We start from the raw sequence: 18786 nt of genomic DNA on the forward strand, positions 1-18786 counted from the left end.
CAGGTTGGAGTCTGTTTTCTCAGCACTCTTTGAGTGAATGTTTTAAGAGACAACTCAAGATGGCCTGAGCAAAAAGGGAACTTCTGACTCATGAGGACTTGCGGGGGGAGGGGAAGGGTCACTTTCAGATATAGTGAGTTTTGGGGTCAAGTGACCTCAGGGGCGCTTGGTTTCTCTTTGCCTCTCGTCTCTTCCTTGGAGTGCTGGCTGCAGGTCCCAGGCTGTACATGGTGGCACGGTGGTGACAGCATCCCCAGCCTCTTTGGTTCAAATCCAGTGAGAATGAAAAAGTATAGCTAAAAATATCAGTGGGGTCAGTGGGATAAAATATGCCAATCAGCTTTTGCCTTTTGTTTCATGTCCTGAAAGCTGAAGATATAGTCAGCATCATTTTCCCCAAAGCAAATCTAAAATGTTTTTACCACAAAGTGGGGTGTAGATTCTAGGGGTATAAATGCAAATGTCCACCACATATTTAAGTATTAATCACAAAAGAGTAGTGACAAGAATGACCAGATTAAGACAATCAGTGTAGTTTCCTAGGGCTGTTCTAACAAATTGCTGCAAACCATGTAGCTTACAACAACAGAAATTTAGTCTCTCACTATTCTTGAGGTCAGAAGTCTGAAATCAAAGTGTGGGCAGAGTTTTTTTTTTTCTGGAAGTTTGGAGGGAGAAACTGTTCCATGTCTCTCTCCTCTACTTCTGATGACTGCTTGCAATTCTTGGTGGTCTTTAACTTGGCACACTGGTCCAATCTCTGCCTCTATCTTCATATCACCACCTTCTGTGTGTGTCCCTCTGTCCTCTTCTCTTCTTGTAAGGACACCAGTCATTGGATTTAGGGTCTACCTTAAATATAGATTGGTTTCATATTGAGATCCTTAACTAATTATATCTGCAAATATCCCAATGAGGTCATAGTCTGAGGTTCTGGGTAGATGTGAATTATGAGGGAGACACTTCTCAACCCACCCCAAGCAGCATCTCTAACATACCACCTCTCTGAAAATCAAAGATCTGGTTTTAGATCTCGATGCCCCATGAGATTTCCTGGTGAGGGCAGAAAGGGGGTTTGTCATGTGGTGTTATCCACCATTCACTAATGATCTTTTTCTCTGGAAGATGGAAGACACATAGGCCCATCGGTGATAACCCTTCCATTCTTGTGCATACTTTCCCCTTGCTCTTTTCTCTTCACTAGCTGCTGCTTTTGCCCGGAACTTTTTCTCTCAGATATCTTCACACTCTCGTTTGGCTCCTTCAGGACTTGGCTGTCATGAAGCTTTCCATACCATGTTATTTAAGATCACAGGTCCCTCATCCAGATCTTTTCCTGTCCCCCTTCCTTACATGGGGTGGGCCTCAGGAGTCAGTGAACACTGGTGGTGTTTTTCCTGTGTGCACAAAAGTCACGTAAAAGCAGAGGTTATTTCCACAGTGTTGGCACATGAAGTCTAACTTCTGGTTTGCTTTGCTTCTCCACATCAACTCCTGTTTATTTATTTATTTGTTAGATTGATTTGTATTTATTTTAGAGAGAGAGAGCGAGAGCAGAGAGGCCAAAGGAGAGGGAGAGAGAGAATCCTCAAGCAGACTCCCTGCCAAACATGGAGCCCCACCCTGAGATCATGACCTGAGCCAAAATCAAGAGTCAACTGCTCAATGGACTGAGCCACCCAAGCACCCCAACTTCTGTTTATTCTTTTTTTTATTATGTTATGTTAATTACCATACATTACTCCTGTTTATTCTTAAAGAGAGAAAGCCACTATAGTTCTTACTCTTTAAAGCTTTTATTACATTTATTGGCACTGAGCAGCACTTTTAGTTAGGTTTTTATGTATATTTTTGTTGTCTCCTGAAAATGATTGTAAGCTCCTAGAGGGCAGGTACCTGTACTCCTGTGAATGTGATGTCCTCATGATCCAGGAATCAAACAAGATGTCAGTGAAGATAACCAAAGGCAATCTAGGAACCATGGATGTTCCACAAGCCTCTAAGCACAGCAGAAACTCTAGTCTGAACTGAAGCCGTAACATCCTCAGTGCTGGCAGATTTCTTGATTCTGTTTTCTTCATTTTGTTCTAAGAATATAGTAGTTGCATTTTTGGAAGGGTTTAGGAATTAGGATTTTCTTTAGTCTTTTTTTTTTTTTTTTTAAATAGGCCCTATGCCCAGTGTGGAGCCCAACATGGAGCTTGAACTCAAAACCCTGAGATCCAAGAGCTGAGCTGAGATCAAGGGTCAGATGCTCAACCAACTGAGCCACCCAGGCACCCCAGGAGTTAAGATTTTCTGATAGCTTTAGATACAGTCTCTTGCCAAACATGTAGACCCAGGAATAGAACATTTTAAGAGCTTTAAGAATTGGGGCACCTGGGTGGCTCAGTCGTTAAGCGTCTGCCTTCGGCTCAGGTCATGATCCCAGGGTCCTGGGATTGAGCCCCGCATTGGGCTCCCTGCCCAGTGGGAAGCCTGCTTCTCCCTCTCCCACTCCCCTTGCTTGTGTTCCCTCTCTCGCTGTGTCTTTCTCTTTCAAATAAATAAATAAAATCTTTTTTTTAAAAAAAGAGCTTTAAGAATTAAATAAAGCTCTCAAGGATGTGTATGGATGACAGCCATTCCCACAGAACCCCAGAAGGTGGAAGATGTTGCAGTGTTCATATCCATGGGGGCCACCATTCTGGGCAATGCCTTCAGTTACCCCTCAGTAACCCAAATATTCTTTCCAACATTAAAGATGAGACACTATCATCTGAGTATGACAGAGAGGCCTTGGTTACTCTCCTGCGCCTGCCTATCACCTGCGTGTCCTTGCAGACCCAGCTTGCTGTCACCTTCCCATGGGATCCTTCCCAACTCCTTCTCCTTGACTCCCCTCCCCCACGTTCGTGTGATTTCAGAAGAAGCTCTCTGATTCCTACCTCTCTTCCTGCTCCCTATGTGCATTAGGATAGTGGCTCCTAATCAGCAGAATGGATTATCTCTTTTGTGGGGTATAAGAGAGGGAACTGTTCTGCTAAATACTATTCTGCTGAGCTGGAAGGGCATAACACATGAGGACATTTGCCCTTCTCCTGCCAGAAATACCCCTCCCATGTTACTCAGAAACAGAAGTAAAGACCCAAGTCTTTGAAGGTCTTTTAGGTAAGCCAGCAGAATTGCTGTGACACTCTTGATTCCAGTCTGAACCTGAAGGTGTTTGCATCCATACAGGCAAGTCAGATGACTACTTTCAGCCTGTCTTCTACATGAATTACAAAGACAGATCCCTCTTTTCAAAAAAGCATTTTAAATTTTTTCTTTGAAGGGAAAAATGTCATACACTACTTAATAATTCTTTTATAGGGGTATGCCAAAGCTTTGAATGGATTTGTAAAACTGGGTCTTATAAACAGAGATGCATTCCCTGCCCTTCGACCTGAGGCCAACCCTCTCACCTGGGTGAGTGACTCCAGAATTACGTGTTGTTTGCTGTTCTTCAGAAATGGTCAGGTTTGAACTTTGGTTTGGACCAGCAAGGTACCTATCCTGTGGCTTAGGTAAACCTAACCCTCCAGACCCCTTATTTTTCCTTGTTTGTGGAAGGTTGGAGAGATCATGGGCCTGACCCACTGGGCTTATTTCCTGTAGCAGCTTGTACTATTTATTTGCTCCCTCAGCCCTGAGAAGAGATGGATTTGGGCTCTGAGCTCTACCACTTGTCTAAGTGGTGACCCAGTGACAGTAGATAAACTTGGGCCTCCTGCAGTTGATAACCCAGGAGAGCTATTGGTGATATCACAGAACTGGACTTCCTACCCCCAAATCCCATCAGTTCTCTCATTTGATCATTTTTAACCATGAGTAATTTGAGTTTTCAGTTACTGAATTTATGCCCATATTTGTGTTGCATTAAAATCTTAGAGTCTCCAGGTTGGAAGGGACTTTGAAGGCTTAGAATTGAATGTAAAGCAGAGCTTCCCCTAACTATCAGCTGTTAACTTGTTCATCCGACATGAACCAGTGTGCCCATATTCCAGTAGAAATGCCAGCAATTTATCACAAGGAGAAAAAGATCAGTATTGCTAACTTTGATATTCTTGCTAGCTATTGCTTTGGATTCCATTTTCCATGTATCTGAGAGTCTTCCAAATCTGTTTTACCTTTGATAAATGTACATGTTAGACAGGAGTGAATGTACATTTATAGAGTGAATTCTGAGGTTGACGCAGCTGGATTGGGAGGGCTGGTACAGGTATTCTTAGGGGTAGTCTCGGTATTTTGGTAGCTACAGTTTAGAATAGGGGCTGGCAAAATTTTTTTTGATAAAGGACCAGATTGTAAATATATTAGGCCTTATGGGCCATACGTACTCAATTCTGCCATAGACAAATACATAAACAAATAAGCATGGATATCTTCTAATAAAAATTTTCTTTACAAAACCAGGCATTGAGCCAAATTTGGCCTGTGAACCAGTTTGTTTTTCCTTAATTGAGAGCTTAACTTTTTCCCTTGAAATCCTGGAAAAAAGCCTTATTTAAGAAAGTACAAAAAGCTATGACCATTGCTTAAGTGTTACTGCTTTGAGATTTTATTATCTGCAAGGTCTTTGTCATCTCTTGAACCTATGAAAGAACTCTGGTTGCTACTGGCAACCATAGCAATGAGCCCCTTCCACTTGATCCTGGCCAAAATGGGCTACTGGAGGGTGAGGGAGAATGGGTGAAAAAGTAATGGAGAGGATGTGATGGTAAATATGATGCCATCTGTTTAGTATTGATTTTGTGTTATGACCCATTTTTATTGCTGAAATATTGTTTTGGAATATAATTTATTGATGGGTGAGTGTGTAGACATGTGTGGATGTATGTAAGCATTACCATTTACTATTTCTAGTCATTTCTAATTTAAAATTTGAGGTGCATTTGTGATCAAATGTCTTTTTTTTTTTTAAAGATTTTTATTTATTTGAGAGAGAGAGAATGAGAGACAGAGAGCACGAGAGGGAAGAGGGCAGAGGGAGAAGCAGACCCCCTGCTGAGTAGGGAGCCCGATGTGGGACTCGATCCCGGGACTCCAGGATCATGACTTGAGCCGAAGGCAGTCGCTTAACCAACTGAGCCACCCAGGCGCCCTGTGATCAAATGTCTTAATAGGATAATTTCTCAACTGATTATTTATTAGGAACTTAGAATTTTATCTTTATTTTTATGACCAGAAAGAGCTCCTTTGTGATCTGGTTGGGATTTCACCCTCCTCCAAGCATGATGTGCTCAAGGAAGCGGTCTTTCAGAAACTAGGAAGAGACAATACCCAGCTGGAGGCTGCTGAACGGTAGGCACCCACCAGTCAACTCAGCAAAATACTGGATTCCTTCAATATCAATAAAAATATCAATGATTTTTTTAGTCCTTTCTAGTCAAAAAGGAGTCAAGATAGAACCAGGCATTTTACATTGTCTTTGATTAATTTACTGTTCTAATGTTGGCCTATTGTAGAGAGATTGCCAAGTACTGTGTTCACGTGTGGATAAGAAAGTAGATAAAGAGAGAAATTTAATGGCAATTATAACTTGGGAAATACTTAACTTGAGACACTTCAACTACTCAGTTTCCAAGCAAGGTGGGATATTTTTTTCTTTCCTGGAAGAGATTCTCCTAGTCTTTTGCAACTACTTTAAAATGTTCATTCACACAGCCTGTGGTACATTATGCCGGTCTCCCTAATGTGGGAGAACTAACCTGTAAATTAATCTCATGTGAAGCTTTGCAACAGTGTGGAATTACAGTGTGTCAGTTCAGCTCCAGGGAGCACTGCCTTGGGGAGTCTGATGATTCTAAAGATTAAAACATTACTATTTTATTGTTATTTACAATGTAGGAGAGTCCTGTAACTTGGACTGTCATCTTGCGATTCTTCCCTTTCAAGATAAAACCCAAAGAGCTCCCTTCTTCCCAAGTGAGATTCTGTGTAGGACTTGACGTAACACAGCCACTTCTTGTGCTTCTCAGGTTGGGCTTACTTGGGGATGAACAAGTCCCTCAAGCAGAGTCTGTGGTGGATGCACTCTCCAAGCATTTGGCCAGGAAACTCTCCTATGGTAGGCCATGGGGTATTAGCTACACGTCCCAGAAACAGCACCCTAAGATGCAGTCAGCACAACTAGTGAATAGTTGGGAGGGCTGGAACCAAGCAGTAGGGATGGGGAAGTATGCTAGGAGGGAAAGAGCACTTGGGCTATTTTTCCAGAGGGAAGAATAAGAGAACTATCAAATAGGAATGAACTTGGGGAATATAAGAAAGGAACAAATTATTAGTTTTTTTTTTTTTAAAGATTTTATTTATTTATTTGAAGAGAGAGAGACAGTGAGAGCAGGAACACAAGCAGGGGGAGTGGGAGAGGGAGAAGCAGGCTTCCCGCTGAGCAGGGAGCCTGATGTGGGACTCGATCCCAGGACCCTGGGATCATGACCTGAGCCGAAGGCAGACGCTTAACGACTGAGCCACCCAGGCGCCCTACAAATTATTAGTTTTACTTTTAATGCATTAGGGAAATGCTGAAGGAGCTTTTGGGGGCAGAGTGGGTGCCTTCAGGTCTGTAGCCAGGCGACAGTGATACCAACCTGGACAAAGGAACGTGGCCAGAGTGATCACTTCTTGAGTTTTTCTCTTGGCCTTTGGGATAAAGAGTAGTATAGGTAATTGTCTACGGACCACATATGATGGGAGGAGAAACTTATGAGAGCAAAAGGGTAGGAGCAGATGAATTGCAATATTGGAGTTGTGATGATAATGACATTGAAGAATGTCTGTTTATTTATCTTAAGGCCCTGGAGAGAAAGATATGATTGTGATGAGAGACAGTTTTGGAATCAGACATCCTTCTGGACATTTGGAAAATAAAACTATTGATCTTGTGGTTTATGGGGACATCAATGGCTTTTCAGCCATGGCTAAAACTGTGGGGTTACCCACTGCTATGGCAGCCAAGATGTTGCTTGATGGTAAGTTCTTTCGTTGGAGATCTGAACCTGTCACCATGTCATCTCCAAGTCATTGAGTGCCTGGATGCCAAATAATTACTCTTGAATATGATACTGGTGTTCACTAAAAGTGAGCTGTCTCAGAAGTTCTAAATACTGACTGACTGGGAGATCACCTTATGGTGAGTAAAAGCCATGAGTTTTAGACTTACACATTTTTGGCCCAGTTCAATGACAAGAAGGCAGAGTGATGGGGTGCAAGTTACTCAGCATATCTGAGCTAGAACTCCCTCATCTTAAAGTGGGGATTGTTATCCTCATTCATAGTTTCGTGGGGTTTTTAAATTTTTTTTGTGATGCTGAAGTGAAATAATACATAAAGTTCCTAAGTTCCTACCACATACATCACCGCCCAGGCAATGTTAACTCTTCCTTTCTTTCCTTCATTTTTCATATTTTAGGGGTGTTAACACTGAAAGAGCAGAGGGTATTCACTTCCAGATCCCCAAAAATACAGACCATGTTTTATTAATCTTCATTTCTCAGTATATTGTTAGCACTCAATAAATATTTTAAACTAAGTTCAAATTTCAACTCTTCTCTCTCCCCTTAAGATCAGCTATACATTCAGTAAGCATTACCTCTGAGTATAATCATCATTTGGCCCTTGTGAGTGTGCAAGGGGAGTAACAAACATCAAGTGTCTAAATGTGAAATACTGAAACAATGTATCCACAGTAGCATATTAGCTAATATCAAATTAAGCGACCTACGGAGTTACCAAGGAACCAGAGTGAAGAGGTGATGAGGGGTGAGGTCATCATGGACTTTAAGGAAAGAACTCAGACTTGCTGTTTCAATCATCCTAACACAATTATTATTGTGCCCAAATAATCAGATTGGTTTTAATTCATTCTGTTGGTGTTATGCTTTTTTAAAAAAAGCATCAGCAAATAAAGCAGACAAGTTAGGTTTATTTTACTTTCTTACTACACTTTATTCTCTGATCATTTTGGCGATAGTTAATGCAGTTAAATGTGTAAATTCTGATACTGTCCCTAAGTCCAGCTCTGCTTTCGATCTGTAGTTAACGCCTTTCCCTGTTTATGGTATGGAGGCTCTTGCTGTGGAAATTAACCATAATAATAACTTTAAAATGGTAACTACAAATTTATTTTCTTCTAGGTGAAATTAAAGGTAAAGGCCTGATGGGGCCCTTTTCAAAGGACATCTATGGACCAATATTGGAGCGAATTAAAGCAGAAGGCATTATATATACAACACAGAGCATAATCAAACCATAATTGAGAATTATATCTTGGTTTTATCTTCCCAGGCACCGTAGCTCTGAACATTTGTGCAACAAACCTGCTTGCTAATGTGCTGCTTTGAAATATAAAGCATGATATTTTTTGAGTCAGTCAATACAATGATGTTTTTAAAATACAAATCTCTATTTTAATATGAAAACATTTGGAACAGGAGATGCCAGTAATTACCAGAGAATTTCAATAATTCTACATTCATTTTTTTCATGTGTATGCGAAAGTGATGATTGTGCTATATGTTAATTTATTGTGCAACTTTTTTCTTATAAGAGTATATTTTCCTATGATCAGCAGATAAACTTTTTAGTAAGAAAAAAATTTTTCACACAGCTATATTTTTGTATTTTTCAAATTGATTCACTTAGATACTCTTATATTACCTATCTATAAACCTTTGCAATAATTATATTTTATGGCTTTTTTGGTAAAATTATGATTTACCGAGTAAATCTCATTTTTTACAGTTTTCTCTTGAGTGTTTGGAAAAGGAAATAGGTAAGAGCAAATCAAAATCCACATGATCACCTCATTAGGGACAGAAAAAGCATTTAACAAAATTTAACACCCTGGCGTAATAAAAAGATTCAACAAACTAGGAGTTGAAACCTGATAAAGAACATCTGTGAAAAACCTATAGGTAGCATCATACTTAATGATGAAAGACTGAAAGATTTCCCCTTGAAATCAGAAACAAGAAAATGATGCTTTGGGCACTTATACTCAACTTGTACTGGAGGGTCTATCCAGGGCAGTTAGGCAAGAAAATGAAATACAACACATCCAGATTTGGAAGGAAGAAGTAAAACTACCTCTATTTGCAGGTGGTATCGATCTTATACATAGAAAATTCAAAAGAATACTTTAAAAAACATTAGACCTAATACATGAGTTCAGCAAAGTTGCAGGACACAGGTAATAATACAAAATTGATTGTATGTCTATACAATATCAATAAATGAAACAAAAATGATACTGAAAAAAACCAATTCAATTTACAGTAGCATGAAAAAGAATAAAATAGGAATAGAGTGTGAGTCTGGAAATAATCCTCATATTTATGGTCAATTGATTTTTGAAAAGGGTGCTAAGACAATTCAGTAGAGGAAAATAATATTTCATCAAATGGTGCTGAAACAACTGGATATCCACATGCAAAAGAATGAAGCTGGACCCCATCCTCACAGCAATGAACTCAAAATGGACCAAAGATCTAAATATAAGAGCAAACACTATAGAACTTGTAGAAGAAATCATAGATGTAAATCTTCATGCCCTTGGATTAGGCAGCGGTTTCTTAAATAATTGAAACCAAAAAGCACAAGCAACAAAAGGAAAAAAAATAGATAAATTGGCATCATCATCAGAATTAAAAACTTCTGTGCTTCCAAGGATACCCTCAAGAAAGCAAAAAGATGACCCATAGAATGACAAAATTTTTGCAAGTCATATATCGGGTAAGGGAGGAAACTATATTTAGAATATATAAAGGACTACTATAGCTCAGTAAGTAGACAAAGAGCCCAATTTAAAAAATAAGGTTGTGAATTGACGGTTCTCCAAAGAAGATAAACAAAACCAATAAGCACATGAAAAGATGTTCAACACCATTAGCTACCAGGGAAATGCAAATCAAACCTATAATGAGATACCACTTCATACAGGATAGTTAAAATGAAAAAGATAATAAGTGTTTGTGGGGATGTGGAGAAACTGGAATCCTTGTAAACTGCTGGTGGAAGTGTAAAATTATGAAGCCACTTGAGAAAACAGTTTGGAAGTTCCTCAGAAGGTTAAGCATAGAGTTACCATATGAGCCAGCAACTCCACTCTTAGGTACATACCCAAGAGAAACTAAAACATATGTCCACACAAAAACTTGTAAGCAAATGTTTATGGCAGCATTATTCACAATAGCAAATATCAAAATAAGCCAAATGTTCATAAACAAATAAATGAATAAACAAAATGTGGCATATCCATACAATGGAATATCATTTGGCAATAAAAGAGAAATGAAGTTCTGATACATGCTACCACATGGATGAACCTTGAAAAGATTATGCTAAGTGAAAGAAGCCAGACACAGAAGTCCACATTATGGTATGATCTCATTTGTATGAAATTGTCCAGAGTAGTCAAATCTATATAGAGAGAAAATAGATTAGTGGCTGCCTAAGGCTGGGGGTTTGGGGGAGAGTTGGGAGTGACTCCTAATGAGTTTGGGTTTCTTCTTAGGGTGATAAAAATGTTGTAGAGTTGATTGAGGTAATGGTGTCACAACTTTGTGAATAGACTAAAAATCACTAAACTGTATATTTTGAATTATATAGGATATGAATTACATCTCAAGTTGCTATAAAATGATTATAATTTTTTTCCTTGGGGGAAAATATAAACTACTCTTTTTAAAATACAGAGTAAACCCTTGTTTGACATTCTAGGACTATACACATACTCTGGTATGGAACGGATTCTGCCCATGAAATAAGCAACTATTGTGTGTGGGGTATATGGAAGTTGAGAAAACATCTATGCTATTTGAAAAGGGTCAAAGTTGATTAAGGCCTGGTCCTACCTGTCAAAAATAATATGTGGAGATCAATATTAATAAGTAAAGACATTTGTGTTAATGGCACTTTTTTTTTTTTTTACCACAACATTGAGTTCAACAAAGTCAATCAGGAATTATGAGTGTCACATTGATTCTACCTCCAATCTGGAATAATGCCTAGAGACAGTGGGAACTAGGGAAGTAACATCTTAGGTGGGTGAGGGAAAAGTTTAAATATCTCTAAGCTAAGATCTCATTAGCTTTAACATAAATGTCAGGCAAATGTTATTGCAAAAGAGGGAAGCCCAAACGAGTTTAACTGGTTTGGGCTTCATAATACCAATGAATGATAAAGGGGATATGATTGAAGAGCTAGTCTATTGTCAGTGCTAGAAAAGAATTGTCAGTAAGCTTGAGTAAAGGTGGATGTAATCACACACTGCATTGTCTCTCAAGTTTTCCAGTAGAAATGAAGGTGATGGTAAGATAGAATGGGAGCTTATAATTACAAGCATATGGCTTGCTCAGGGGTCAGCAGCCTTTTTACTACAAAGGGCTAGATACTACATATTTTAGACTTTGTAGGCCAAAAGGGGCCATAATTGTTCATTTCTGCCTTTGTAGTGTGAAATCAACCATAGACAGTACATAAATGAATGGACATGACTGTGTTCCAATAAAACTTCATTTACAAAAAACAAGTGATGGGCAGACTTGGCCCTTGAGCCATAGTTTGTTAACCTCTGGTCCTACCATTAGAGTAGACTGAATGCTCACATCTTCCAGATCTCTCTTGGCCTCTTTCATATAAAATCCATATTTATGTTGTCCAGTTTTCCTTTACCTAGACAAAATAGATACTAGAAGCTCCTAAAGAGCAGTTTGGTTGGTTCAACAATACACGAGCTCTTTCCTTCTCCATAAAATAAGTATAATAATAACTTGCAGGATGGTTATAAAGATGAATGAGCAAATGTAAGGGAAAGCCTGGCACCTCGTAGATGTTCAAAGCTAGTATTCTTCTCTCTTTTGCAATAACATTTTGCCTGACATTTATGTTTAAGTTAATGAGAGCTTAGAGATGTTTTTTCAGTCATTTAGATATCTTTGGAAGAATCCTCAAAGATCCATGCTGCTCAAACAAGCTATAGATATTTCTGCTCCATAATGAGAATCTTAAAACAATAGAATGGAAAGGAACAGAATAATCACCTGGTTGGGCCATTGATTTTACAGAAGAGAAAATGTGTCTCACAAAGTTAAATGATTTGCCTAAGGTGACAAGACTTAATATTGAAATTTGATCATTTGAGGTCATTCAAAATACTTGATGAAATTTGGGAAGCACTTTGATTTATAAAACCTCTTTTATGGTGGGTTATTAGGACCACCACTGGCCCATATGGTGCCTTCTTGAGAATTAGAGAAAGATACTGCTTCTTCAAGACACTTCTGTCAAAAACTTACTGTCAAACATGTAATTTATCACAACACTTTACTACCCTCGTGGGTATTAATCATTTAAGTACATGTCATAATATTGGATGCCTATGATGTCATTAGCTCCCCTGTAGATGCAGTGCACAACTCTCACAGCCATGCAGGTAACCACTATTATCCTTACGTGCTGTCTAGATCACCTTTACAAGGCTTTACATTTGTTTTGTTTTTTAAGATTTTATTTGACAGAGAGAGAGAGATCACAAGTGTGGGGAGAGGGAGAGAGGGAGAGGGAGAAGCAGGCTCTCTGCCAAGCAGGGAGCCCGATGCGGGGCTCGATCCCAGGACCCCGGGATCATGACCTGAGCCGAAGGCAGACGCCTAACCAACTGAGCCACCCAGGTGCCCCAAGGCTTTACATTTGTTGATTGTCTGCAGTGAAACTACATTTACCAGACTTGAATTCCACTGGAAAGGATCCAGTGAGAAAAGCTTCCTGTTTTAGGGCAATGCTTTAGTCACTGACAGCTAATCTATTAGCTTCCTTTTTCCAATTTTGTTATAGTCCTAACACTCATTTTTAATTTTTATTGATTAGCAAGAATTACGAAACAGTGTTGAGTCCTAACTTTCAAGGTTAACACGTCCTGACCCTCTAAGTTACTGGTTTAGTAGAATAGAAGGTTTCTGGTGTCTTCCAGTGTTCTGCTGATTGATACGTATACTACATCACTGCATAAACCCTGAGAATCCCACTGCCAGCCTCAGAGCCTGGTGAAACTTCATTGCGATTTCTCCCCTTTTTGTTCGATTAAAGATGACTCTGGGCTGTTGCCAGGCACAACTAAAGCAGCAGCCCAGCACTTGGCTTCAGTTCATTCTGAAGTTCATTTCTTCCAAGCCAGGTTCTTGGTGAAGCTGGCACAGGGTGAAGCGGGCCCCCATACTTGGTCAGAACGCAGTTAACTCCAATAAAGAAAAACCATGCTTGTCTTACTAGCCAACTGTTGATAAAAGGAGTTTTTTCTTTCTTAAGTTGAAGGAGATACTTAAAAGGAGGTAGAAATTAAAAGGGAACTGATAGAGGAAAGAAACTGGAATAGACTGTAAAACAGAAGACCAGGAGAAAAGATGAGGGGCGTGGATTATTAAAATACTGTAATAATGTTTAAAAAAAAAAAACTTAAAAACTTTGGCTGGCACAAGGTGGTTCTATTTAGTTTCTGGTCTATGAGATTTGAAATTTAATATTGGCTGAATTATGCAACCATTATTCAAACAGTTCAATATGTAAGATGCTCAATGAAGACAGTGGTCCTTTTCAGGGTCCTACTCATCTGCCCTTATGTTAAAGGAAGACATTCTTCAGAGTTCTTTCCCAGCCTCTATTTTCTTTCTATATGTTCTCTCTGGGTGTGTGCATCCCACCCTTTGGCTTCAAATATCACCTATATCTCTAAGGAATCCCTAACTTTCTCATTTGAGCTTCTGAGTATGTATATAACTACCTACTAATATCTCTGTTGGGATATCTCCCCAACTTCTTAAACTCAATGTTGACTTGAGTTTGTAGTATAAACCTGTGTTTTTCAGTGGGGCCACTCTAGGAATTTCCCCCAAAAGTAGCTCTTCCACCTGATTGCCCATCTCAGGAAATGGCAACCACTATCTTCTCCCTGCTCTGGATGTAATCCTTGATGCCAGCAAATCAGGACTTCTTCCTCTTCTCCACCGAATCCATCCTTGTCCATCCTCGGACTCCATCCTTGTCTTTCTACCCATGCATAGCTAGCCTCATACAGAATTACTTTCTCGATGTCCATTCTCCTCACAGCAGACACATTAGTCTTTCAATATGATCTTTCTCTGACTCATTTTCCTAATTACAAGTATTTTCTGGGATTCCTCACCATTTAAACTACTTGTACTTAAAGCATTGTCTCAGGGTCTGCTTCTGTGGGAACTCAAACTAAGATTCCAGTGTATTTTTAGCACCCATCATGAGGCCTGACATATAGTAATGTGTATATATATATATACACATATATATAGTACTGACATACTTACACAAGCCTGGTGGTAAGGTGTGGTAGAGGTGGAAGTGTAGATAAGGGAAGGTTGTTATAGGCTCTGCTTGTATATAAAGCAGTTTTAGGTTATTTTTTAGCATTAGCCAATAATGCTGAAGAAGCATATTTTTCTCTTCCATTTGTTGCCTCTTAGAGTGCTTGTTGAAATTCCCCCAAAGCATAAGGATGGGTAAAGGGCATTCTTTTGTGATATTTGAATCAGCCCCAACTATCACAATTACTGTGTGTGTCACAATAGATTGAGATTATGTTAATCATAATCCAGGGGGCTGGTAAGATCAGATTTGTGCTTCTAAAAGATTGCTTTGGCTCCACTGTTAAGAGGCATTCAGGACAGGGTGAGAGGGGGAGATGTCCAGAGGCCATTGCAGTAGTTGAAGAAAGAAGTTACACCCCATCCCCCAACCAAAAGTGAGAACATCATGTAGACACTTCTCCAGGCTACTGAATCAGTGCTTTAGAAGAGGAAACAGAAACCACCCTAGGCATTTTAAAGAGAAAGGCATACAAGACAGTAGGAGCCTTACACTCATAGCTGGGGCCCATGTATTGGGAAGCTTGAATCAGAAGTACTGGGTTGAGGGGCACCTGAGTGACTCAGATGAGCATGTGACTCTTGATTTTGGCTCAGGTCATGATCTCAGGGTTGTGAGATGGAGCCCCACATCAGGCTCACGCTCATCATGGTGTCTGCTTGGGATTCTCTCCCTCTCCCTCTGGCCCTACCCACTCCCACTCCCCTCGTTCATACTCTCTCTGTCTCTGTCTCTTAAAAAAAAAGTACTTGGTCTTCCTGCCATGGCTGCTACTGGTTCCCAACCCAATACACTGGAACTCGGCTGCAAAGAGCCACATCTGTCTCTACAACCTTGCTTCCTTTTACCAGCAGGGTCAAAGAGGACAGGAGGATGGCCTTTGCCTTATTTCTGTCTTCTAGTCTTGTGTGATAGTATTTTCAGAGTGGCCAGAAAGAAAGTCAAGAAGTATAGGCAAATATATAATAAATGGGTTAAAATTATATTACAATGTATGGTAAAACGATATTGTCTATGTTTCCAGACTTTACGGTTCCCTGTATTTGGTGGAATGTAATTCATACCCACAACCCTAGCTGCAAAGGAGTCAGGGGACTATAGTTTATAGCCTTTTTGTCTTTGAAGTGTAAGAAGTGTTCTAACTACTATCACCATGTAACAAACTACCCCAAAATGTAGTGGCTTAAAATAGCAGTCATTCATTTTGTTCATCAATTTGCAACTTGGGCATGACTCAGGGGCAACAGTTCTCTCTGCTCAACAGAGTCCCACTTGTGGTGTGTTGACTGGGAGCTGGGGGATCCATTGCGAGACAGCTTGTTCCCATAGCTGCCCAGGTGGTTCTGCTGTCAGCTGGAAGCTCAGCTGGGGCCTCTAGGCAGAGCTGCATTGCCTTTTATGCCTTTTATGACTTAGCCTCTGAAGTCACATAGCATCACCTTCCCCAGAATCGCAAGTCCATCCAGATTCAAGGGGAGGAACCACAGACCCCACTGCCGAATGGGATGAGTTTCAAAAAGTCATGTGGGATGGAAGATACTGTTGAGCTATTTTTGGAAAAGGCCATCTGTCACAGGAAAGCACCCTTAGAAGGAGAGTGGCATGTGGGTGGATTCTGCGAATACACAGTGATGACCCCAATTATCAATCTTTCCTCATTGGCCTTAATTATTTTCTAACCATTTCATGTTTCCTCTAACTGGTTCTTTGAATCTTTTTTTTTTTTTTTAAGATTTTATTTATTTGACAGAGAGAGACACAGCGAGAGAGGGAACACAAGCAGAGGGAGTGGGAGAGGGAGAGGCAGGTTTCCCACTGAGCAGGGAGCCCGATGTGGGGCTCAATCCCAGGACCCTGGGATCATGACCTGAGCCGAAGGCAGACGCTTAATGACTGAGCCACCCAGGCACCCCGGTTCTTTGAATCTTTTTATGTATCCCCATGAGCTTAGAACTGGACATACTCTAATGACAAAAGGTGGAAGTGTTCTCATTTACTCTAAAAAGTACAAGGAAGGCAGGTTTAACTTCTTGAGCCCATTAAAACTCTTACTTGAAGTAAATGTGCCATGAAAGACTTTTCTAATATTCTTCATTAGGAACCCTAATGCTGTAGTTTTTGGTACATGGCTTCATTAAACAAGTGAGCAGCAAGGAAGAAATGTCTTGCATCTGTTCCTTTCTCTCTGTTTAATTTGGAACTGAGGTGACTCCTCTAGGGCTGAAGCAAGATCATAAGAATCAGAGATATGCTGAATGGCACATCCAGAGTTGCAGAGGAAAGTATTGCAAATTAGTGTATTTGAAAAGTTTTTCAAAGGTCAGTCTGTGTCGTTTCTTGTGGCCTGCTTAGAATGTGCCACCACGGATGGACTGAGCAGAACTTATTGTTGTGTATGCAATGAGAAGTTTCCAATTCACACCCACAGCCTTTCTTACTCCCACTTTCATATCTTGTTTTTCATTTAAAAAATGATTACTGTAAAGAAAACCTTACTATAATTTAATGCCAAGGATGTCTAATTTCTTCAAATTGGCGTAATATGCGTCATTTATATGCCTTACGATTTAATACCACCTACTCTAACACACTAAAATTGTACTAATGAAAAGGAGACCTCTAATGCACCAGAATATTTTGTATTAGCAAGTTAGTGGGTGATACTCAATCACGGTTTATAATAATAATAATAATAAATGTGTTTTATTTTGACAAATATGTAGATTTTCCAATTTTCCCTAAAAAGTTCACTTTAATCCAACAAATGATTAGTACTTCTGATTCTATGTGCTATTTGCAAGTGGAATCCAATGCTAATAAAATATTTAAAAATAGATCTGCTTATAAAGAGATCTTATTTTCCAAGTTCTGAGTATTAGAGAAATGGTCTAAGGCATTTTATATGCTAACAAATTAGGGAGTTTTAGATCAGAAATAAGAAAATTAAGATTACTATGCTGGAAAAATGAGTAGAATATGTATGTATGAAATGTTTGTATTAATTATATGTGAAGAAGGAGCTGCTGTAAATTCTCAGGGAGTATCACACTGCAACTATGATGGACCTTACAGTTCTGGTATATTTATTAGAATTTGTCTATAAAATGTTGACTTACCATACATGTTACTTGCATAATTACTTTCCTTTGGAAGAGATTCTGTAAGGCACCTCACTGATAAATAATCATGAAGGCAAGAGAAATTCCATATCCCCCCAAAGGGTGTTTGTTCTTGGGACAAAGGCCAAGGGAAAAACAGACAAAATAATTAAGGTGACATGTACTCCTGGTTCAGATCAGCTTGTGATTAAATATTGTGGGTTATGAGGGAAAGAATATGAAACAAGAGGACTAGGAGATAAGATTAGAAAAGTAACCAAGAAATCAAAATTAACTTTGTGGCTTTCCTCCCAGGGAAGGTGGGAAAGCTGCATATTTGTTTTTCTTGTGCCTGGTAAAGCGGTGCTTACCAACATTGTGTGATTTGTGACACTCTACTATTTGTTGAACTTTTTCCTATTTCACCTCTCTTCATGACTACTGCTTTAAAAGGAAAGCGAATTAATTTCGGTTCTATTTGAAGGATTTGGTGAACATTTCCTGACAGTGCTTAAGGAACCTGGAGACTCCCTGAATTGTTGTATAGAGCATTGGTTCTCAAACTTCAGCATGCTTTAGATTGCTGACCTTCAACCTCAGAGTTGCTGATATGGTAGGTCTGGGATGGGAATCTAGGATTTGTATTTCGCACAAGTTCCCAGGTTTTGCCGCTACTGCTGGTCTGGGAACCATACTCTGAGAGCCATGAGTTTAAAGGAAACTTTTCCTGGCCTCTTGCTCTGGGCGTTCTTGGGGATGAGTGCCCTCCTCATCAGGCAGTGCTATAAAACACTCCCAGCTGAACCAGGGGACTGCCTCCAGTCTCCGAGTCAGCCTGTCACCAAGGCTGATTCCGTTTTCCTGCACTTCAGCTCCACACAGCTCTTGGATCCTGACAATTTCCCTTAATTTAGGGTGTCTTACCTTCTTTCCACTCTGGGATTTAAGAGCTCCTGGTCTTTGTCAATTCATCTGGCTTCCAAACCAGCTTAGCTTGTCCCTGACGAGCAAATCTGCCTAATTCTAAGTCCCAGCTTGGTTCTAAACCAAAGTTTCCCAACATTTTTTGGTACGTGGTAAGTAGTTAGGTCCAAATAAGTTAATCATAGTAGTTGTGTAGTGTCAGTGAGTTCCCTGTGTACCTCAGTGCACAGATTGGGATTCACAGCTCTCTCTGCTGCTCCATCCCATCCACCTTTTTTCATTTCCACCATCCCAGGGGACCCGTTTCTACAATTTTCTGCTACGCATGCCCCAGCACAAGACTCCCCAA

The 18786-nt window shown here is 39.8% G+C and overlaps 1 protein-coding gene across 3 annotated transcripts in view; it reads left to right on the forward strand.

Moving 5' to 3' along the window:
* The window catches only part of AASS (aminoadipate-semialdehyde synthase), a 78155-nt gene extending 62179 nt beyond the window's left edge, over positions 1–15976 (forward strand). For 2 of the 3 annotated variants that reach the window (XM_045864334.3, XM_045864335.3), the window contains exons 20-24: positions 3352–3447; positions 5207–5322; positions 6000–6088; positions 6816–6992; positions 8157–15976. In XM_045864334.3, coding sequence (XP_045720290.1) covers positions 3352–3447; positions 5207–5322; positions 6000–6088; positions 6816–6992; positions 8157–8275 — 597 coding nt within the window. In that variant the 3' untranslated portion in view covers positions 8276–15976. Of the gene's footprint in view, positions 1–3351; positions 3448–5206; positions 5323–5486; positions 5611–5999; positions 6089–6815; positions 6993–8156 lie in introns of those variants that run through there. The other variant, XR_010406405.1, reaches the window with a different exon arrangement.
* The last annotated feature ends 2810 nt before the right edge of the window (positions 15977–18786 follow it).

Source organism: Mirounga angustirostris, unplaced genomic scaffold, assembly GCF_029215605.1.
Source record: "Mirounga angustirostris isolate CCGP_5_RB_7025 unplaced genomic scaffold, mMirAng1.0.hap1 SCAF_12, whole genome shotgun sequence".
In the NCBI taxonomy this organism is placed as follows: Eukaryota; Metazoa; Chordata; class Mammalia; order Carnivora; family Phocidae; genus Mirounga; species Mirounga angustirostris.